This window comes from Anolis sagrei, chromosome 5 (assembly GCF_037176765.1).
Source record: "Anolis sagrei isolate rAnoSag1 chromosome 5, rAnoSag1.mat, whole genome shotgun sequence".
NCBI lineage: Eukaryota > Metazoa > Chordata > Lepidosauria > Squamata > Dactyloidae > Anolis > Anolis sagrei.
This window is the reverse complement of record NC_090025.1, coordinates 174838497-174863457: the sequence shown is the minus strand read 5'-3', so window position 1 is coordinate 174863457 and position 24961 is coordinate 174838497. Positions and strand designations below refer to the sequence as shown.

At 39.1% G+C, this 24961-nt stretch overlaps 1 protein-coding gene across 2 annotated transcripts in view; it reads left to right on the top strand.

The window, feature by feature from the left end:
* The window catches only part of CHRM2 (cholinergic receptor muscarinic 2), a 209338-nt gene extending 184970 nt beyond the window's left edge, over window positions 1-24368 (top strand). For both annotated transcript variants that reach the window (XM_060776817.2, XM_060776818.2), the window contains exon 4: window positions 15523-24368. In XM_060776817.2, coding sequence (XP_060632800.2) covers window positions 15563-16954 — 1392 coding nt within the window. In that variant the 5' untranslated portion in view covers window positions 15523-15562 and the 3' untranslated portion in view covers window positions 16955-24368. The remainder of the gene's footprint in view (window positions 1-15522) is intronic.
* Window positions 24369-24961: the final 593 nt, after the last annotated feature.

Below are 24961 nucleotides of genomic sequence, written 5' to 3'. Positions count from 1 at the left end.
ACCTTTCCCACACATTTCAGAAAGAGAAGTCTGTAGTTAAATATGAATGAGGAACAATCGTTGTTCTTTCATGCCAGAGCTTTTAAACAAGATGTGGCTGTGAAGGATGTTACCTCAGCAGGCCTACAGTTACAATATAATGAATGGTTTCTTACAATATAGAAATAAAAGTACTTCAAAGAGACCGTTTAAGGACATGCCCAGATTGTGACTTCTAGCAGCACACAACGCGGACATTGAATGCAGAAATGATACCTGTGGGCAGGGGACGGACAGCACACTGAAAAAGTACTTCCATATTGAACCTCTTAATGTAGTGTAGACACCTCAATTTGTTTGTATTTCCTAACATACACGTTCACAACTGGTGACGCATTACAGAAGCATACTACACAAATATTATATCATTTGTGAGTCCCAGGTTTGATCTACGTATACAATAGAATGAGAAATATGACAGAAGTCATGTGGAGAAAGTGGAAATGGATATATTTTTCCTCCAGTGAAGTTAAACAATGGAGGATTTGAGACAGACAAGAGAAAGTATTTCTCTTGTACAGAGATACAGCATATAATATTTGTTTCTACAAATTGTGACAATGGTTACCAACTCAGATGGTATTAAGAAGGTGGGCTATACACACAGAATAAAGATATTAGTGGACATTTCTCATTAATATATCATTACTGGACTGTGTTAAGTTTGGTGGGCAATAACGGCAGCTCAGAAAATATTCATCACAGCCAATATTGCATCAGCGAAGAATCGTCCGGCGGAGCTCTTCCGAGTTGTCAGGGGCCTGTTAAATCCGCCAAAAAGCGAGGCCTCGGACAACTCGGTGGCCCGCTGTGAAGCATTTGCTCGATTCTTCGCGGATAAAATTGAGCGGATTCGGTCAGGGTTTGACGTCATGTTAACAGCAGTCTCTGGGGATGTAACGAGAGCATCTGCTTGTCCAGTTTTATTGGATTCTTTTCAATTGGTTCAGCTTGAGGATGTGGACAGGATCCTTGGAGAGGTGCGACCCACCACATGCATCCTAGACCCCTGCCCATCCTGGCTGGTCAAGGAAGCCAGAGGGGGTTTGGCGGAGTGGGTGAAGGTGATGGTTAATGCCTCCTTACAGGAAGGAAAATTTCCAGCGAGTCTAAAACAGGCTGTGATAAAACCGCTGTTGAAAAAACCATCACTGGATCCCACTCAATTTGACAACTTTCGGCCAGTTTCCAATCTCCCCTACTTGGGCAAAGTCATGGAACGTGTGGTGGCAACACAACTCCAGGGGTTTCTGGTAGACACTGATTATCTGGATCCGGCACAGTCTGGCTTTAGGCCGGGACATGGAACTGAGACAGCCTTGGTCGCCTTGGTAGATGATCTGCGCAGGGAACTGGACAGGGGGAGTGTGTCCCTGTTAGTTCTGCTGGACCTCTCAGCGGCTTTCGATACCGTCGATCACGGTATCTTTCTGGGTCGCCTCAGGGATATGGGGCTCGGGGGCACTGCCTTGCAGTGGCTCCGATCCTTCCTCGAGGGACGGACCCAGAAGGTGTTACTGGGTGACACCTGTTCGGCCCCACAACCATTGTTGTGTGGAGTCCCACAGGGTTCTATTCTGTCCCCGATGTTATTTAACATCTACATGAAACCGTTGGGAGAGATCATTCGGAGTTTCGGAATGAGATGTTATCTCTATGCAGATGATGTCCAAATCTGTCACTCCTTTCCACCTGTCACCAAGGAGGCTGTCCAGACCTTGAACCGGTGTTTAGCTGCTGTGTCGGACTGGATGAGAGCTAACAAATTGAAATTGAATCCAGACAAGACAGGGGTCCTACTGGTCAGTCGTAAGGCCGAACAGGGTATAGGGTTACAGCCTGTGTTAGACGGGGTTACACTCCCCCTGAAGACGCAGGTTCGCAGCTTGGGAGTGATCCTGGACTCATCGCTGAGCCTGGAACCCCAGGTCTCAGCGGTGGCCGGGAGAGCTTTCGCACAATTAAAACTTGTGCGCCAGCTGCGCCCGTACCTTGAGAAGCCAGATCTGGCCACGGTGGTCCACGCTCTTGTCACATCCCGCTTGGATTACTGCAACGCACTCTACGTGGGGTTGCCTTTGAAGACTGCTCGGAAACTACAACTAGTCCAGCGAGAAGCAGCCAGATTGCTCACCGGGGCGACGTACAGGGAGCATACCACCCCCCTGTTGCGCCAGCTCCTCTGGCTGCCGATCCAATTCCGAGCACAATTCAAAGTGCTGGTTTTGACCTACAAAACCCTTTACGGTTCCGGCCCAGTGTATTTGTCCGAACGGATCTCTCTCTACGTCCCACCTCGAAGTTTAAGATCTTCTGGGGAGGCCCTGCTCTCGACCCCGCCACTGTCACAAGTGAGGCTGGCGGGGACGAGGAGCAGGGCCTTCTCAGTGGTGGCCCCTCACCTGTGGAACTCACTCCCCGGGGAAATCAGATCGGCATCTTCCCTCTTGGTGTTTAGGAAAAGACTTAAGACCTGGATCTGGGATCAAGCCTTTGGTAATTCTGAAAGCTGACTGAATGAACTAATGATAGACAAGGACTAATGGAATGGATGGATATATGGACTCTGAACCTGAGCATGAGATTGTTTATGATTTTATTATGTATTGATGTTTTTAATTAATTGTTGTAATTGTTTTTATCTGTATTGCTGTGAATTGTCTTGGGCATCTAACTGTGCCCCCACTGTAAGCCGCCCTGAGTCCCCCCCGGGGTGAGAAGGGCGGGGTATAAGTAAATGAAATAATAAATAATAATAATAAGTGGGTCAGACTTGCCCCATGTGTTATGGTGCACATGTGTTATGGTGATTTCCCTTTCAGTGAGTTAGTTAATCTTCTATGGATTTGGGTGTGAATTTCAAAAAGAAGAATCCAAAGCAGGTTTAATTATTTTCAGTAGCTCCTTGAACATTTGGAATGAAACTAAGGGCGCTTCCAGACAGCACTAAATCACGGGTTTTTAACAGGGGCAAAAAATCCCAAAATGTTAGAAGAGATCCACCTGCTTATCCCAGCATTTCTGCCTCCATTGTCCAGAGTTGATGCTTTCTTGCGAGATTTAGAGGCTCTCAAGATGGCCGCCACAGGACTTCCACCAAAAACTCAAAATGCTGATATGTGGAGATTCGTATATGTGAATCACTGCAAAAGTTCCATTCTTTGTTCTGGCCAGAAGAACTCTGCTTTCCAGATGTTTCATGAAGTATCTGCCACACAAACAAAGTTTACAGGGTAGGACCACTTCTGCCCAAGTCAGAATTGCATAAACAGGAATACACACTTTCAAGCCAGGAACAGAACTTTGTCATTATCAACACTTTTTAGAGCCTAGCTGCCTGGCCATCTATCCAGACAAATTTGGTTGTGTACTTGTGGCATCGAACAACAGGGTGCTGTTCCTGGGTTATATATAGCTGTCCCTCATTGCTCTTCTTGCGAAAAGATGTACAATATTGACTAGGGTGTCACAACTTTGTCCTGGCCAGAGAAACTGTGCCCTCTACATATTTCATGAAGTTTCTGGTATACAAACAAAGTTTTTGCTTTCTACTCAAGTGTCACCTTCTTTTTAGGAACTAGCAAATCAGGAACAAACATCTAAAACCCAGGAACAAAACCAGATAGAGAATCCTGTGATTCCTAATTGCAGGGAGATACAGACATGTGAAGATCCACATATTGGTCTCAAAACCGTGATATTCCCATACCTGGAAATCTCATTTTTTGCCTTTTATAGCAATTGCTTCCATTTACATGGAATGGCATCTGGCCACCCTCTTGTTTGCTGTGGGATCTCCTGGGATAAAGGAACTGTCTGGACGGACCCCCAGAATAGGTTCACCACTCCAGAAGTCACAATCTGCCATACCTGAATAGGTTATCAGGGTTTTTTCCCCCTATGTTGAACCAGGGCATCAGAATTCAAGCCACGTTATCCTTCCAAAATGCAGACATGTCCTAAATATCTAGAAAAAGACTAGATGAATGGCCGTCCTATTTTGATGTGTAAATTTTAAAAGGGCCCTGGGGGATGGTGATTTCTTTTTTGGCAGGAATTCACTCAGGTTCTCAAGTACAGCTTAGCTATGCTGAGGTTGTGCCTCGGTGCTTATACAAGTTATTAGAGAAAACAAATAAGATACAAGCAAGGCTGGCCAATCATTGATTTAACTTACCCCTGCAATGTCTCTCTTTAATACATATGCAGTTGGAAATGCCTGAGGGGAGTTGCGTATAGGGAAAGATGTGTTAAAAATATTACAGATATGTGTGAAGTCAAAAGCAGCCTTAGGTTTTTGTGCTATTGAGTACTTCCTTTAGTACTGTGAATGGCTGGTTCACACAAACTGTCTAGGGCTTCACTAAAGAAGACAGTGAATGAGTCATCAGCAAACTTCTAGGCCTGTTAGCTTTGCTGGGTGAAAAGCAAAGACTAATGACCTCTGCGTGTATCATGCTCAGCATAGCTTCTGCTGGGATCTTTTAAAATGTGAAGTGAAGTTAAAAGATAAACGGATTGTAGCTGCAGCCTCTATAATTAAAAGCGAAACAGGTATCATTTGCTTACTGAAATCTGGCATACCCATAGAGTTTTAGAGCTCATTAAAATATAGAGGATACTGAGTTGTTGTTTTAAAAAGAACTATGCATGCACAGGCACTTGGTTTTTTGCATATTTATTTGCTTCCTAAGTCCATGATGTTTCAGAATGTAAGGGTTCTCAGCAGAATACAAAGGATGAAAAAGTATATACATTTTAAGAAAGGAAAAACCTGTATTGAAATTGGAATACTCAATATATACCAATAACAAAACCTGAATACAATCATGTTGGTACTCAAAGTGGTTGTCATCAGTGTCCAGACTCTTCCAATTATGACAAACTACTGATTGAGCAACATTGACCAAAGTGCTCACTTGCATCACTGTGCATGCTGTTTCAATTTCTTCCTAATGTACTGCCAGTGTCGCTGGTTTTCTACTGTGTGCTGCATCCTTTAAGGTCCCCAATAAGTAAAAGTTAAGAGGTGTTAAATCAGGAAAACTCAATTTAGGGCCTCTTCAGACGTGCTGCCAGAATCGCCATAGATCATGGCAATTCTGGCTGTACACATCTACTGGCATGGGAACCCATCATCCCCTGTACCGTCCCAACTTCCCCACTACCTTATCACATGTGGGGAAGTGTCCACCTACTAGCTTGCCCCATTGAGGGCAATGCAACACGGGAAGTCTCCCATGTTGCTGCCATTGCCTTTTTCAGCAGCAACTCTGGTTCCACAGCAGTTTTGCCACAGAGCCACCCCAGAAGTACCTCTCTGATGTGTGATGGGAGCCAGCGGGCTCCACAGCAAAGCTGCTGCAGAACCAGAGTTGGTGCCAAAATTTGACCCGTGTGAAGAGGTCCTTCTAAAAGTAATATGTAGACAACATCTCTTAAAATGTGCATACATTTCTGGAACCTCACATTTTATATGAAAAGGATAGTATAAAATGGGTGCCCATGGCCTCCAGATGATATTGGACCACAATTTCCATCAGCCCGAGGTAGCCAATGGTGATGAATGATGGAAGCTGTTTACTTTATCAGTTTCAGGTATTCCAGCTCTGGCATTAGTGGGAAAATATATACTAGTCGAGAGCTAAATTGAATTTCTCTATAGATGTTTTTTCTGAGACTGTTCTTCTTTCAGCCTGGCTAAAGAAGGTTGTCTTTTTTGCAAATATTCTCAATGATCCCAATATGTTCTACACAGGAAAAATAGGAAGTTGCAATTGGGAAACTTTCTCCTTCCCCTAGATTTTGAATGATCTCTCTCCCCTTTCATGTTTCATTGCTCACAAATGAGGAGCACAGATCTTTACTTGTTTTATTGACATGGGCAAGAACACACACACACACACACACACACAAACCCTTAAAAGGAGGAGGAGGAGTTTCAAAGAATAACAAGATATGGAGAGGGAGACTACAACTGGAAAAATTACCAGGTAGTAAATTGTATATAGTATGTTATGTATATAGTGTTACTTGGTGAAACTTCTGTAAAAATATATGGTGCTTTTTTTTCAGTTTTCCGTACCTTGGTGTCTGTCATCCATCTTTGCCTTGGCTTGAGTTAACTTTTTGTATCTTCCAGCATACTTTCCTTTCTCCTTAATTTCCCCTCCTTTCTTCCCACTTATATCCAATTTCAAAGCCAGCCAAAAATCACTTTAGTGGCTGCCATTTTCTGGAACTTCCTGTCACCTAAAATCCATCAATAAATACTTTTGAAGCCATAATTTTAAAAAGCCTCTTGATAGGCCAGAAGAGACTGTTTGTGACTTCTGATTTAAACTCAGACAGTGTCTCAGTATGATGAAGCCCTTCTGGAGGTCATTTCACACTCTAGGGACAGTCAAAGAAAATGTCCTCTGAATAACAGTCAACTTAGTTTTGGCTGACTGTTGCTCAGAGGACTTTTTTTTTTTTTTGCTAACTTGGACCCAAATTTGTTGGTAACTTGGGTCCAAACTATTTAGGACTTTAAAATAAATAAACTATGCTTTGTACTTTGCCTGGAAAGTAATTGGCTGCCAGTAGAGTGATTTTAATATACATTCAGTATGATCACTCCTGTATGTGGTGTGATGCTAAGTTTTAAACTAAATGAAGTGTCCAAACTTTTTAGAAAGGTAGCCCAATGTATAGCCCATTGAAAAAATCAGGTTTTGAAGTTCCCAGTAGCTGCACCATGATCTTCAGCTCTTCCAGTCTAGGAAGGGGCACAACTGGCATAACAGCCAAGCTGATAAAAAGCTCTCCTGATTGTCACATCTGTCTGGGTGATCACTAATGAGATGAATCTAATAGCACCCCAAGATTGCAAACAGTTTTTTGATGGGGTGTAACCCCATTCAGGGTTCATTGACACACCTCTCACCCAGGTTGAGACCATTGACAGAAAGCACCTCTGGACTAAGGTTCAGTTTGTTTTTTCATCTTCCCAGTCATTACCTTCACCAGGCATTCATTCAGAGGAGACGCACTATTCTTAATTGGTGCTCTTATGGAAAATAGTGTCTACATTTATAGAATAAAATACCATAAATGTCTAGATTCAGTCATCTACTGCCAGATCCAGAAATTTGATAGCTCCTGTCATCATTATGCACCACTGAGCGTGTTGACTAGGGATGATGAGAGTTGTGTTTAGGTATTTCTGGAAGCCCCCCTTTACTTCATCTAGATTACAGCAAGGTCCATGGGCATTTTTAGAATGCCTCAAAGGCAAAACTACTATATACCTTCATCCGTAAATACCAGTTCTGTATTCAGGAGTAATCTATCTTTGAAATCATTATTTCTTTCAAAGTAGCCTTGTGCCAGTTGGAAAACAGTGAATTATAGTACCTTTAGCTATTTATTGTTTCTACCACATTGTGAATGATCCAACAACTCTGTTAGATTTGAGTCAGCATTTCCAATTTGGTTCTTCCTTGTTCAGCCTGTCTGTGGGGGTTTGTGGATAGCTTTAATATTTCTCTGACTCCTTGTAATATAACAATAAATAACTTAGAGGCAATGGGTGTTTAAGATCAATTTCCTACTTGGCAGCAAAAGAACATTTGACTATGAAGAGGCTGTTTATTCAAGCATGATATCCTTGGAATTTGGAATAGTTCCATTCAAATATGTGTAATGATTTTGCTAAATAATCTTTGTCCAATTGTATGGATCATTTCAGAAAACTATTGCAGTATCACACATATATGTATGGAAAATTTCCTGGGTTAGACAAACAGTAAAGCCATTTTGAGCTTAGTGATCTCACTTTTGATGGCTTGTTTTGTCATTTATTTGACATTTTCCACAAACTGCTCAAATACATTTGCACAAATTGAATCAATCAATGTATCTTTACAATAATAAAACAACACAAAATAAGATCATAATATACCAACATCAGAAATGGCAATATCTGTTAGCATTTTGCAGTGGAATTTGATTGCTGTAACATTGCAATTGTGCAGTTTCCACATTCTGACTCAAGAAGTTTGACAATCAGTATGAACTCTGTCATTACTCCATTCCAGGGAGTCTGTTTAAAATGAGATGGTAGGGAATTCCTGCATGTTCAATAATTATTATTTTAAAATCAGCTTGTGGAAAAGGTATGATCTATTCTTAAACATGTTAACTGTTCACAAAATTTTATTAGCATTTTTCTCCCATTCAGTTTTCATTCCCTCCTTTATCCTTCATTAGGTGTAGCTTCCCAGTATCTTCTCTCTCTTTCTCTCATGTGCTCTTAACTAAAGCAAAATCTGAATCATAATTGCATAAACTGTAATATGCATTCTTGATGTCATTTTCAGGTTGATATCAAACAATTATTTTTACTTTGCTTTGGAAACAATTTTTAACCACAATTCCCACTATTCTTAGGCAAGCATGGCTGTCTGGGGAATTCTGGGAGCTGTTGCCCAAAGAGATTAACTTTACTGGGATCTGTTTGATATTTAAGGCTCAACATCCTGGTTTTCATGTTAGTAGAATCCTTTTCGCACAATACTTGCCATAGGAGCTGATCACTACTCTGGTTGTGTGTGTGTGTGTGTGTGACTTGATTTCACCTGTGAAACTTTTCTTTACAAAAACTTGGCAGTTACAATTAGAGAATCTTCTAGAGCTGAGCTGAAACAAGTGTTGTTATTTCCTTGAGGTTTTTGTTAGTAAAACAATTCACCCCATAAGAAAATACAGTGTTGCTATTTTGGCAACATTGAAGGGGGGTGGTGGTATAGAATGGGGCATTAAACGGTGGTGTAATGGGTTAAACTCTTGTGCTGGCAGGACTGCTGACCAAAAAGTCAGTGCTTCAAATCTGGGGAGCAGGTTGAACTCCCTTCTTTCAGCTCCAGCTTCCCATGCAGGGACATGAGAGAAGCCTCCCCTTGTGGTAAAACATTCGGGTGTCCCCAGGGCAATGTCTTTGCAGATGGCCAATTCTCTTACACCAGAAGCTACTTGCAGTTTCTCAAGTCACTCCTGATATGGAAAAAAATTTAATTAGAAGTTACTACTTTAAAAAGCCATTTGCCATCAGCTTAGAATGATCAGTAGAATTTACACTATTAGCCCATGGACAGTGATGTCAAACTGCATTAATTTGACAGTGTAGATGAACAATTAGTCTGCATTCCAATTCACTTATTCAGCTTGTTGTGCCTAGTTCCATAATATCATGCTAGGTATGTTATTGTTAAAAATGCCTGTGAGTGGCAAGTTTAATCTATGGCCATTTCTGCTTAAGTCATTATATTAACCAGTTACAGACAATTACCACAGCGAAAAGCAAGTTGTAATTAAGTGTTGTGCAATTCCCTCAGCCCTCTAGCTGAAATGAGGGCAGGTAACATTACTGCAGAAACCAGCCATCCATTAATATACAGCCTCCTGCTGCTCTTTGGGGAATACTTTGATTTCACGTTATTTCTGTTCTCACCAGAGGCATAATATACATTTGCTCAGCTAATGTTATACAACTGTGAATCATTGTTTGCTGCTTCCAGCCATGCACAAAGGTTTGTTGACTGTGCTCTTAAGAAACCCTGCGAGTAGTAGATGGCAGCACAAGTCAGAAAATGCCAGAGTCACAAATGACTTCAGTATTATCCTGAATCCTGCGGGAAATTTTCAGGGACAGGAAGTCAAGAAAGTGGGTAGGGGAGGAATTTGAAATAGCATGGAGGGCAACTATTTGGATTTCATACTAGGCTGTAGCATCAAAATGTTGAAGTAAAACCAGCTAATACTTGGGAACCCCCCCCCCTCCCAAATCAAGCAGATGTTAATATATTTTTCATATTCAAATCACATGGAAAACTCCAGATCCAAGTCATTACTATCTTCATCAATAGAATGAGTGGGACATAAACCTTGTTGTCATAAGAAGCTTTACATTTATTTGACAGCATGGTCCCGACTGTTGCTAATAAGTTGTATATAAAACACCCAAAGGAATGACAGTTTTGCCACAAAATGTTGTTACTTGCCTTGCTTGTATTTCACCCCTTGCCTTGGCTTCCTGGCTTTACGACATGCTACTGAGGGTGCGTAGAAAAATAGCTACAGCAATCCATTTAAAAGCACAGACTCCTATTCTCTCCACTGTCGTAATTTGTCCTGCTTAATCGACTTTTTCAGGTGTTTTTTTTTAAATGCCCTGCTTTCTCTCTCCTCCTCCTTTCCCCTGTTATCCTCAGTTTACCTCAGTTGCTGCAAACTGAGGCTGGATCTACATTGCCATATAATGCAGTTTCGGAATGCAGATTACCAGTAACTGCATTAAACTGGATTATGTGGCAGTATATACTCATATAATTCAGTTCAATGCAGTTAAAAAAAGGTAAAGGTTGTCTGACTCTGGGGTGTGGTAAAGCCATCTCCATTTCTAAGCTGAAGAGCCGTATTGTCCATAGACACTTCCCAGATAATGTGACCGGCATGACTGCATGGAGCTCCATTACCTTCCCGCTGTAGCGGTACCTATTGATCTACTCACATATGCATGTTTTCGAACTGTTAGGTTGGCAGAAGCTAGGGCTGACAGTGGAAGCTCACACCGCTCCCCAGAATCGGTCAACAAGCTCAGCAGCTCAGCGGTTTAACCCACTGCGCCACCGGGGGCTCCCTCAATACAGTAATCTGCATTTTATGGCAGTGTAGATCCAGCCTCAGTGCCAAGTACAAAAGGAACTCAGCAATGGATAGAAGACAGTAAGACAGAATCTTGAACTTCCCTGCAGCCAAAAGCAAACTGTTGAAGCATCTCTCATCTTTTGTATTCTTACTCATTTATAACTTTTTCCATCTTGGCCACACCTTGAGGTTTGGCTGCAAAAGTTCTGGTTTTCATCTGTAAAATATTGGAGGATATGACATATCTAGACCAAACTTGACCAGGGAAATTGGTGACTGCCTGGCTTTCCCTTAGATCAGTGGTTCTCAATCTTCCTAACTGCAACCCCTTAAGGCAATTCCTCATTTTGCAGTGACCCCTGAACATAATTTTTTTGTTGTTACTTCTTAACTGTAATTTTGCTACTGTTGTGAATCATAATGTGAATATCTGATATGCAGGATTTATTTTCATTCACTGGACCAAATTTGGCACTAATACCCAATTTTGTCATTTGAGAGTTGTAGTTGCTGGGATTTATAGTTAACCTACAATCAAAGAAGTGACTGAACGAATGAACAACAAATAAGGATATTACTTTTACTTTGATTTCTTAGATTATTTTTAATATTTACTTCATTGTTATTTTTATATTTCGATATTATCTATCTATCCCTCCATCCATCCATCCATCCATCCATCCATCCATCCATCCATCCATCCATCTATCTATCTATCTATCTATCTATCTATCTATCTGTATCTATCTCTATCTATCTATCTATCTATCTATCTATCTATCTATCTATCTATCTATCTATCTATCTATCTATCTTATTACTCTCCAGAGAAATATGTTGTTTCCAAACTCTGCAGAATAATATATATGGCAAACAAAAAAGGTGCAAACATATTCTATTTTTGCTGCCTTTTTACAAAAAAAATTCTACTGTTATAAGAACCTTTGGCTCTCCTTGAAATTCTTCAACCGTTCTCCTTAGCAGAGCCACAAAGCTTGAGCTGGAATTTCAATGGCAAGTCTTCAATGAATTTATCCTTCAAATCCTTTGAGGCTGGTAAATGTTTCTGGACTCTGATCTTAGCAAAGCTTGAAAGGAATTATAACTGATGTAATGGCAAGAGCTTCGTATCTGCAAAACTCTCTAATCTGTGTATTAAAGCAATTGGCCTTATAGCATTATTGATCAGTGGCATCAAAACCACTAATCCATTGTGAATGTTGATTTCTAATGTCCTTGTACCGTGTGTGGCCTGACAAATATACCATTGCCTAAATTATATTGTTAGTCCCAAACAGAATACAGTCTTTCAATCATGATCACTTGATAAATCAATACTTGTGTAAATTTCATTTAATTCAATAAGTAGATAAAGCTAACAATAGGATCCACACCTACATCAATATGGTCACTTATTTGTGATCCCACACTCACAATATATAAGACACAAAATGGAAATATTGTGGTCAAATCCACACAATCTTTCTATAGTTACCATCACATCTGCTCAAATACCAGTAAATTGGTGTGCTTCATGAAAATATATTCAGTTTAGGAACTGGTTTCCTGAGAGAATAAGAATCTAAATTATATCTTGAATAGGACTTGCTGAAGACAAGGGATAAGATGGTAGTGCCTTCCTCATGACATCGCAGTCCAATTTGCGGGCTATAGCGAGGGGATTTGCTAGGTGCATGGCAAATCTGGTGGGCAGTGGGGAAAACTATCATGTTGCACTGTGCATCAGCGCTTTCCCTATCCCACAGGCGGAAGCATCGCCACCCGGATTATCTTTGTTCTGCTCAATGGGAACACGGGAAGCCTCCCATGTTCCCTGGGCAGTGTCCTAGGATGCTGGGAGGGTTCTGGGAGGATGGAGCCCCACTAGAAGTAGTTGTATGTTGTTTGAAAACAAGGAAGCAAATAATGTTAACTTATAATGGAAGTATAAATCCATGATGGAATAGTGAATATATTGAAATCTATGAAGGGTATGCCTATATGCATAATTACAGAATAACCAAGAGTTATGTTGTTGCTCTCCCATAGATTATATTTATTTCAGTGGGAGACAAAGAGATAGGTCTATAAATTTTGGACTGCAATTCCAACTATTCACAGTCAGGATCATGCCCAGTGAGCAACAGCTATGGGCGTCTTAGTCCAAAATATCTAGATACCATCAGGTTGTTTATCCTTGTCTTTGTTCCCATGAAAAGCATTAATTATAGTAGGTGAATAATAGTATCCAATAAACACCAGGAACTAATATGCTAGGAATCTTTGGTCTGTTCCAAATTGAGAAACTTCTGTTTTTCCTTATATGGTTCCTGAATAGGCATATTTTGTATGCATTTTAATCGGAGAATTCCATTGCATGTTTAGGGGTATAGCTGAGAGTGCATCTGTACTGCATAGTTTGCTGTCATGACTCCATGCTATGGAATTATGGGAGTAATTGTTTACAAGGTTCTCTTCCAAAGAGTGCTGGTGTCTCACTGTAATACAAATCCCTGGATTCAATAGCATTGAGCCATGGCAGTTGAACTGATGTCAAACTTCATTAATTCTACAATGTCGATGTACCCCAAGTTTCATTTCATAACTTAGTTTGAAAGTGTGATGTTCAGTAAATTCATATTAAGTTCATATTAAAGCAGGAACTATCTTTTTCTCTCCCTTGTAAGTGGCTATCATTACAGTAGATCCATTAATTATCATTGGTCTCACAATTTGCAAAGTCCTGATACATATTCTCCAGCCAATGTTTTTATTCTGGACAGGGATTTTTACCTATATCTATGGGATAATTGCTTCCTGCCTTCCTCTCTTGCTTTCTTTCTTACCCTCTTTTGAAAGTAGGCAGTGAAAATGTATGATTCACGTTGTGAAAGATGGAATGTAACATGTGTTATCAGTTGAGATGCAAAAGACCATTTTGTAATCCCAGTAGTATGCAGTGAAGCCTACTCTGTTGCACTCGTATTAAGACATTTCAATATTTACTTTCATTTTGACATGTACCAGTCAGGAATGGGATGGGAGACATGGTACTAACTAACGAATGGATGTATCATGGAGAATGTTCCAGTTTAGACATCTTTATTACTTATAATGCTTGGAACTTTACAGTTGTATACATAGGCTTCATCCTATAGCAGCAGCAATGCAAAACCTCTAGCTTATGTCTTATTCCAAATCAAAATTCTTCCATCTTGAGACACTCTGATGTTGCTTGGCCATAGGAGCCCTGGTTTTCATCTGCAAAATGTTGCAGGGTATGAAATCTTTTTTCCATCACTACAACACACAACTGGGAAGCAACAATATTAAATGTGGATGAGTTCCTCAAATACCTTTCTCCTCTTTAAATAATAATAGTAATATCAACTTCTTCTAGAGACTCTGTGTTCCCCTTTTCCCCCACATGATTATTTTCTTCTTTTTTTCTTTCTAAAAAGTTTTGAGTTCATTTCATCTCAATATCAAAACATTTGTGAATTTTGTATTTTTTAACAACAGGAACAAAAAGAAAGGAAAATTTAAACTCTCATCCTTTCTAATTCTTATCAAACATGTCTCATAAATAAATAAATATATATGCAGTGTCAACATTATTCAGCTGCATTCTGTTGATTTTGAAGAATGAAAGAAAATGTATAAAATCAAGGAGCAAATACGACCTGTTCACTTTAGATAGATAGATAGATAGATAGATAGATAGATAGATAGATAAACAGACAGACAGAGAGAGAGATAAGCACACACATCTCTATTTTGAGTTTTCTTTGACTAAGCTATTGAAGGCTCATTGAGCAGCACAAGCAATGCTGGTTTGAAAAATGAATGGAGAAGCAAATATTCCAAAGGATTTGTGAGATTCAGGAAATAGAACAACTTTCATTCAAAAGAAATTAAATGAAGATTTGGGCAGATAAACCCGGGGCTGGTTGAAACTTTTTTTCCCTCCTCACTTGCAGCTCCTTGTAGCTCTTTGAAATTAATGCATAGGGTCCCCATTCAAAGCAGAGATTTTCATGAACTTCCAGACTACATTCCACCTCATTCAATGTGTATAACGGGGATTGCTGGGGGAGAATTTATCCTGGAAAGGGGAGAGATACAAACCTACTTTGAGTATGTTCAGTCTGAGGTGCCATCAGACATTGACTATTTTTCCTGTTGCTGAAAACCATTATTTAGTTTTGTATGAAACTTCTTATATAATTTGAACCATGCAGCCCTATTATTGTCCTATAAATCTGGACAGACTCTATTTAATCTTTTCAGAGTTCCTTTACATTCTCACAAAATCCCTATATAAAAAGAAGTCTCCAGTTTTATCTTGGATTTCCTACTAACAGTACAATATGTCCTCGATATCCAAAAGACCAAGACCCATGGTTTCATTTATTCACCTCTGACAAAATATTACTTTTTTTTCTAGGATGCATGGCATTTCTGGTCAAGAAGTCTTTATTTTAATAGGGGTCACTACTATCCATAGTTTTGTATCCCGCACAGATACAGGAGTCGTACTGTACAAGTAGAAAGTAGACAAGATAAAATGCTAATACATTTTAATATGTATTTTAATGTTAATGGTGCTAATGCAATAGTTTAGTGGTTTTTAAATTTTATATTTATATTTTAATTTATTTGCATTGTTTTATTATAATTATCTTACATTTATTCATTGTCTGTCTTCTATGTTGTCTTCAGCTCCAGTTTGCCAAAACAAAGGACGAAATACCTCACAATCTTTGTTTTTTTCTCTCTCTCTTTCCTCTGCAGGCTTAAGTGATATTTATCCAGTGGTTTACTAGACACAGAGATGAATAACTCAACGAACGTAAGCTCTTTGGAGGATGTAATGGCCTTGGCAAGTCCATATAAAACTGTTGAGGTGGTGTTCATTGTCCTAGTGGCCGGGTCCCTCAGCCTAGTGACCATCATTGGAAACATTCTGGTTATGGTGTCTATTAAAGTAAACCGGCACCTGCAGACAGTCAACAATTACTTTCTTTTCAGCTTGGCATGTGCTGACTTGATCATCGGTGTTTTCTCCATGAACCTGTACACTCTTTACACTGTGATTGGCTACTGGCCCTTAGGGCCTGTGGTTTGTGACTTGTGGCTAGCTCTTGACTACGTGGTCAGCAATGCCTCTGTTATGAACCTGCTCATCATCAGCTTTGACAGATACTTTTGCGTCACCAAGCCTCTGACTTATCCAGTCAGGCGGACCACTAAGATGGCAGGCATGATGATTGCAGCTGCCTGGGTTCTGTCCTTCATCTTGTGGGCACCAGCGATTCTCTTTTGGCAGTTCATTGTAGGAGAAAGAACTGTTCCTGATGGAGAGTGCTATATTCAGTTCTTGTCCAATGCAGCCGTCACCTTTGGCACAGCTATTGCTGCTTTCTATCTGCCTGTCATCATCATGACTATTCTCTATTGGCAAATATCACGTGCTAGTAAGAGCAGGATTAAGAAAGACAAAAAGGAGGATCCAGCTTCTCCAAGTCTGGTCCAAGGTAAAACAGGGAAACCAAACAATAACAACATCCCAACCAGTGTAGATGGTATAGAACATAGCAAAATTCAGAATGGCAAAGCCACAGGGGAATCAGTGGTGGAAAATTGTGTTACAACAGAGGAGAAGGAAAGTTCCAATGATTCCAGCTCTGTCAGTGCTGTCGCTTCCAATGTAAAAGAGGATGAAGCCATCAAAGAGGACACCAGGGCTTCTGTCTCCCAAGTCAATGCCAAAGTGGAGAATTCCAAACTGACATGCATCAGGATACTCACAAAGTCCCCCAAAGGTGACTGTAGTAGCTCTGCCAACACCACCGTGGAGATTGTAGGCCCCGATGAACAAAATGGAGATGAGAAGCAGAAAGTTGTAGCACGTAAGATTGTCAAGATGACAAAGCAGCCTGCCAAAAAGAAGACACCTCCTTCCAGGGAGAAAAAAGTTACCAGGACTATCTTGGCTATTCTCCTAGCTTTCATCATTACCTGGACACCATACAATGTGATGGTTCTCATCAACAGCTTCTGTTCATCTTGTATCCCCAACACAGTATGGACAATTGGCTACTGGCTGTGCTACATCAACAGCACCATTAATCCCGCCTGTTATGCACTCTGCAATGCTACCTTCAAGAAAACCTTTAAGCACCTCCTTATGTGTCATTACAAGAACATAGGCGCTACGAGGTAAAACCATAACAGCAGAGCAAAGGGGGGGAAGAAAGTGTCAAGTTTTATAAAACAATGCCATAGCACTTTATGCTCTAGTACAAAATCAAAAAGGCTAGAGGACACACTGGCAGGGGCAGGTGAGCTGTGTGTGCTCCATCTCTGAATCTGCACTTCAAAGATCACAGCTTCTCTGTCAGTGTGGCATTTTGGGGGCAGGAAATGGCCAATGGGCCAGAAGAAGATTTGTATTTGAGGCAGGGCCCCTGTTCTCCACTAGTCTCATGCAGAAGGGCTTTTGAATTCATCCTTCTTTGGGCACAACCTCCATCCCTGAGAAGTTGTCTTGCCTAAAGGCTAATTTGGGCTAGCACTTCACAAAAGAGGGAGTTGTATAAAAGCACTGGTATTCCCACAAGCTGAAAAGAACCTTGGATGGGTTGTCAGTCAATTCTTCTGGCATGTGAGTTGCCAGATTTGTTTTTTGTCTCTCTGTGTGTATGTTCATAGGAAATATGGTTCAATGGTTTTGAAATTCTTCAGTCATAAATATTCTATGTGGAAAGTACAAGAGACAGGAAGAGCAAAACACCAGAACAAGCCAATCAGTTGAATTGCTTCCAAATATTTTTTAAAGAAGTGGAATGGGGTTGAATGTAGAAAAATAGAGAATGGGTGTTAAGGATCTTAGTGTTAATCTTTATCTCCCTCCTGCTGCTTAGCTCTACATCAGAAAAATAGTACCTTACCTCCTAAAAGGACAGGATGACAGCCAAACCTTTAAGTACATGTTCTCCCCTTTTAAGTCAGTGAGACTTTCAAGAGCTGGGATTTGGCTAGAGGGCAGCTATCAATGATTAGGAAAGAGGTGACTTATGTTAACTGCTTCTTCCTCTCTGGCTGGTTCAGATTTTCTTTCAAGAGTCACTGGTAGTCAAATTGAGCAAAGAAGAAGTAGGAGCTGGAGATTCATTTTTTTGTTTGATAGACCACAGGAAGAATCTGAAGATGAAGTGAATTGGAGAAGTCAGAGAACAAAGATTTCAGGACTGGGACATCTACAGTAGCATTAAAAATAGATAAATTGCATGGGCATTATGTAGATCAAAGCAATTATGCAAATGATAATTATTTTGGTACTAATTCACATAGGGATGGAAGCTTCCTAGCTAGATATTCCTTGCACCTTCCAATTCATATCTGGTAAATCATATAATTGGAAGGAATCATCAGGACCATTTAGTCCCAAGCCACAGCCAGTGCTAGAATCTGAAGCAAAGACTCCCTCGTGCAGTTTTCACCCATCTAAGGATCATAAGCCCACAACAGACTTATGAAGCAGTAAACTGAGGAATGCCAGGCAGTGGGAAGGGATATGTCTCTCAGTTTTGATTTTTCTCGGTTTCTCAGTTTTTTTAAGCCTAAATTGGGCTTATCTCAAACTTTGAGAATGTTTCCAATCTTAAATTTGATTCATCATAAATTCTGGGATATGCATATTTATACGTTCTGTGTCTTATATACATTCTATTTTGCTGAATACACAGAATTTGTGCAAGTGGTCTTCCTAATACAATACTTTCTTGAATGTTATTTCAACCAATTTACACGTTGCTGTGCACACTTTTCTGTGATATATACCTACTTCTGTTTGTGTTCCAGTCACAAAATTTGGAGAAATGTAAGTTTTGTAGGCCAGTGAAGCAACAATTAAAATATCAATTTGCAGAATTAACAGAGCTTTAAAAATGACTGTTTTGGACTGTTTATCCTGGCTGGAAGATTTGAGACCTGTCACCCCAAAATACAGGGTTAGTCAAAATGAATAGGCCAGGTTAAGATAAAGATCAATGGGTTATTGGCCTATTCATTTTGACTAACCCTGTACATTTTCTCAAACTTTGAAAATTAGATATGTTCACCGTAAAAGGGAAACTCGATAAGTTTCTCCTCATTGCAATCAGGCAAAGTAGTCACAAATAGAAAGAGCATTTCACCACGAAGGAAATTGATTGCTTAAAAAGATTCAAGTAGGTCAAATGTTTGCATAAATTTGCACATGTTGATGTATATGCATTAATGGGTATATAGAAAGAATTCTTGTAATTTAAATAGATTATTTGCTACTTAACTGAACTTGGGGTGGGCAGCTTTTTACTAACAGGCCTCATTCCTAAGAGATGGAAATAATTTTCAAAAGTATTTGAATTATTTTTTTTTTGAAAAACGGGTTTTTCATGTGTCAGAAAACTCTGCTGAGTAAAATCCTAGATAAGCAAAATTGTTCATAGTTCATGACTTATTATGTATGAAAATTGTATGTAGGTTTGAAATACGTTTTATTTCTGTGCAGGAAATCCGTTTTCTGAGCAGATATATTCTCTTTGCAGTTACGTTTTCCATGCAAAAGGCTAGTTTCTGCAGAGTAACTTTGCTTTTAAAACAAATTGAAATAAAAGTTTCAGACATTACCTGCCAGCACAGCCATTTCCAACAGAGGAGAAACCCAATTTTTCCTGTCCATCACATGATTTTTAATGCTAACAAGTTTCTCCAAACATGACTTTTACCAAATTCAAATGTTTATGAGCTGTGGGTGGACAAATGATCAATTCAGTTGCTCTAGAATTTTTTTCATATACCAGCTTCTTTTCATCCCAAATGTATAGGCTTTTAAGATTCTGGAAAAATAAGATTTAAATTTGTCACCGTCTTTAGTAAAACAAGTCCACTGTAGGAAGTGTGGAGTAACATAGCAACAAGAAGCTAAATTACTTAACAGCTAGTTTATGCAAATAGCTATGAACATATATGGAAATATTTGTATGTAATTACTTCCCACTACTTTCTTTAATGCAGTTCAAAGAAATATTTATAGTTTTCCCAACCACTCAATTTGATTGTCATAACAGCCTTATGATATATGTTAGACTAGCAGATGGTTACCCAATAAGTTTCATGACTGAGCTGGGAAATGAAATATGAGATGGCTGTTGACAGTTGAACTGATATCTTTGTACTTTCCTCCTGTAGTACAGAAAAGAATACCTTGAATAGAGTCATACCAAAATTCATGTTTTGTTTTTGGTTGTTTATTTGTTTGTTTTCAATTTTCAGTTGCCAAAAATACAGATATATGCTCAAGATTGACTTGAAAGTTGCTTGATCTCAGACACCACTCATAGTTATGAATTTTTATGAGTTGCCTTCAGAAGATAGGTTCTTCGGTTTTCAAGTTCTTCAGCTTTCATTGGGACAGCTCTAGGTGAGAGACAAGGCAGCTTGTAAATCTCTGGTCAGGTAGTGAGCCTTCTAACTGGCTGTGCAAAGTTTAATTAAATCAAGTGTAGCCATTTGCAAACATATTAAACTTCTAACCCCCCTTCCTCCATATATATATATATATATATATATATATATATATATATATATATACTGTCTGCAAGCAACTGTGGTTGCTGCTCCATGGGTCTCAGGTTTTAGCCCAGAAATCTTAGGGCTTGAGCAACATGGTACAGAGTTTTGAGCATTGGACTCTGGGGACCAGGGTTCAAATCCCTGCCCAGCCATGGAAAACTACTGGATCACCTTGGGCATGTCATGCTTAAGAATTAATTTCAAGCCCCCCTGAACAAATCTTGCCAAGAAAAACCCATGCTAGATCTGCCTTGAGATCTCGGTAAGTACATAGATAAAGAGAAGCAGGCTCTGCTGAATTCAGTAAGGTTTGCTCTCACATCTGTGGAAAAAAATACTATATCTACAGTGATTCTGTGAATTAACAGGGTTTTCAGAACTATCTCTGCCCAATCCAACACTCCTATCAATGATTCACACAATTTTAAGATAAATTATTACTCTGGTCCCCTGTTTGGCAATTAATTACAGCTATTTGATGATGCTTAAGTTTTATTTATTCTTTATGACATTAAAGATTCAGTCTTTCTCACCTTGCCTTTGAAATTCAAAAGCTTTTAATTTAGTTGCCAGGGTGAGAGAGTGGTACAGGATGGATTAGAGAAGAGCCTAAACAAATCCCTCTTGGCTACTTAATGATTTCATCTTTAAAGCAAAGATTAAGTAACTGAGAATCTCCAAGGAAATTGCTCAATTTCTCATAGTTTCCCTTGTTATTGTAGACCTACATGACACTGTGCATTCTCATCATGCCATTTCCCTTTTTTGAAGTTGACTTTCATTGGATGTGAATGTGAATCTTCTTTTTTTTCCTTAAAAGGTGCCTTTGAGCGTAGTATTTGTCACCTGGTACTTAACTGTTTAGTAGGTTGATGAACACAATTACTTGTTTTAGCTTTCTTCCTGAGCATGGCACTGGAACAGAGGACATTATCCTTGACAGCAATAACAAATCCTACCTCTTTTTTTCAGAATCAAGTGAATTAGCATAAGCATTCTGAATTCATTTTAGGTTTTAAAATGGGACCACTGGATTGTATACATGTTTAAACATCCCCAAAGCAGATTTACTGAAATTACTGTATATACTCATAAGTTAAGAAATTTTTGTCAAAAAAAATGACCCTAACTAAATGAACTTATCCATGGGTCAATGCAAGCACTGTACCTTAACTCTAATAAAAAAGGAAACATCCCTTCTCTGAGTAAAGTCATGAAAGGCAAGAGTTTAAGGAAAACTTGAAACACCAACCTTATTTCTATGGCACCACATCTGGCCATTTTTAAAGCCTGGACAGGAAAATAGTGATGGTTCTTTGAGTGCTGAGAGGGCCGAGGTGATCAGTGCTTCTTAAAGGTCCCCGTTCATCCCCACAGACCTTACATAAAGTGATAGGATTACTGTGGTAGAACCATGGTGAAGCTTGAAAGGCAACCATGCTTAATGGGCTTGCAGTAAACAGCATCCACTGTTTGAATGGTGTCCAGATTGGGAGCACTGTGGCTGTATAACAGTTGACAATGAAATTCAACCTACATTGACTGGTAATACAGGTGCCATATCTATAGTTTTAAAGTAATTGTACAAATAAATTTCCAAGCCACACATCCAGCATCAGTTATGCAGAGTCAGTGTTCTGTAGCAATTAAAGAGTGTTGGATTGGGACCTGAGAAATCCAAATTCTAGCTCCCACAGAGCCATGAAATCCACTGGGTGATCTCAGGCCACTTACTCTCGTTTAGCCTGACCTAGGGCAGTTCTACACAAATACATAATGCAGGTCTGAACCGGCATCTAAAATGCAGTTTTCAGCCTGCATTGTGGTCCTATGATGGGAGAGCATCCACTTTGCCCAGTCACACCGAAGCTGGTTTGGCACAGCTTGGCAAGGGGCCAAATGCACCCACTCTCCCACTACTGCCAGATAGCGGGGGTACACAAGAACTTACCTGCTACTGGTCTGTAGATCATCCTGGTTCCATGCCACATGAATGGCAAAGGAGCTCAGGAGGAGCGAGGGGTAAAGCTTTTACTAGCATGATGGGGTTCACATTATAAAGGACGAGGAACTTTTCAGAAATAAGAGATGCCAACACAGCTGAATATACAGGAATTAAAGGTTAGACTTTTAAGAGAGAAGCATTAGAGATGTAAAGAATATTTGAAAAAAAATGCAAAGAAGTGTTTGAACACATGAAGGAAAAGGAAAGGGAAAGGGAAAAGACTTTTTGCTTTCTACCATTTTTTTCCACCTCAGTATGAGAGTGGCAAGGCCAGTGTGTATTTTTCATATTCATTGAATTTTGTGCAAAAACATTTTAACCATTTTTTTTTTTTTTGCAAAAAGGAAACATCTTGTTTTTCATGGGAAAAAACAGTGTAAAAAATCTTTGGGAATATTTTGCTAAATAATCCCAGAATTTGAAAAATCAACAAAATTTACTTAGATGGGAGACTTAAAAAATAAACTTACGAAATGCAGGCAAAAAATAAGTAATTGATTACTGCTGGTTACAATTATTTGTTACAAAATTGAACCTGATAGTTTTGATTTCTTCCCCACGTAAAACAGCTTTAATCTCAAATTATTTCCTAACTGAATTGAAGAAATTTGTGATTAATTCTTATAAGAAATACCCATTCCTTTCTGAGAATGGACATTCACTGATATCTCTTTTTTTGATAGCCAATGTGAGTGCTTACCTTGCTCAAGTAAAAAAGAGATGTGGGTGTATTGTAATGTGATGCTTGATGAAATCTTTCATGTAGAAAAGTCCAGTTCCAAATGTATCCTATGTGTTTTATGTATTCCCTATATGACCAACTGTTATTGAAATAATAGAAGCAGAAAGATTTGTCATGGAGAATCCTGATTTTTACCCAACCCCACCAAAGGAATCAACCTTACAGAGTGAGGGCAAAAAGTTGTCCCTTGACATATTTTGGAAGGATACGCGATATTAGTGTGTTCCATCTCATCTTAACAGTTGTACCCCAAAGATAACCATCCTGTTCAGAACTGAATAACAGTAATAATAAGGGACTACCAAGGTCATTAATAAAGGTACGTTGAACAATTTATATTTTAACTACTGGTGCCATATTAAGGAGGACAGTGTTGAGCAGGAAATGAATTAATCCATCTGTAAATACTTATTGGTGGTGTGTTTCAACATGACCAAACCATTACTTGGCTATGTACAGATATAATACAATACCTGTAATATTGTTGAACTTGAGTTACAGTGTAAATAAAGCTACAATGAATGTCTGATTACTCTTCAAACTATGTATAAGGAAGGATTACAATCCTTCTTGAGATCTTGAGTTCTTTTTTATCCTGTTGTTTCTCTACAAAGATCAGAGTTTTTGTCTTAAAATTACTGTAAGAACAAAAGAGTGAATTTATTTGTAAAAGATGTGTTGGCACACACAGCAAGTGAGATCCTAAAGGGTATGAAAAATTTTCATTATAGTCAGACTTCCAGGTACTTGCTACTGTCTTGATAATGCCGTACATTCGATCTCAGATATAAGATAAGCACAAATTTTATGGTTGACTTCATAAAGCCAAACCACAGTAATATACATATATACATACATATATATAAAATATATATATTATAGATATATATTTATATAATCTGTAAAGATATACATATTATTTACACAATATTCATATGGGGAGAGTGAAGCATGATGGAGAAGGAGACCTCTGAGACTCTATACCTCTTGTTGCCATCCATCATACGTGGAGTAAAAGTTTATGGTACTCAGAAGATAATAACATGACAAAATGTTATGCTAGATGTGGGGAGCTGTAGCCCATGAGCTTCAACACAAAGGCCTCATGTAGGGCTGAATCCAAGAAAATTTGAAATATTTTCAAGACACAACTAAAAAAAATAGCCTACATGTAATATATATGTATGTACCTCTGCCAAGTTGTATTCCTAGTTTGAGCATTGCATTAAGAAGCAACATATACTAACAATTAATAAAAATGTTTTTGTATGTGTTACCTCTGATTATTTTTCTACATTGCTGTAAGGAACAAAAGGCATGGGGAGGGCAATACCACAATTTGCCCTTGTTTCTCATCCCAAAGTTTCCTGGAAAAAGTGTTCAAGATGCAGGAAGTCGATTGTCTCAGCTCATGAAACAAGACAAATTATTTGCAGAAGAGAACTCAAGACTCATTGCTTGGGTTTTGGAAATCTATGCCATTATGTGATGATCCCCCATCCAAGTGCTAGTCAGGCTTAATCCTGCTTGGTTTCCAAAAACAGGCAAAATCAAGTTTTGTATGATGATGTACAACTGCTTGGTAAATTCAACATTTGATTTTGTGGAAAAAATAACCTACGGGGTGTAAATATGTTCTGCTCATGGTTTTCAAGAAATTCCACAGATAAAAAAGAAAAAAAATGCATTAGATGGAATTTTATATGGCAATACAGCTAATAATTAATCACTTCCCACAGACTTACCATTAAAATGCTGCCCCTCCCCGCACAAGTGCACATACACATGGCCATTTTTGAATACTGGAAAGCAGGGGGTGCATACAAGTGTCTACATCTAACCTTCTAGCCAAACAGGAAATGATC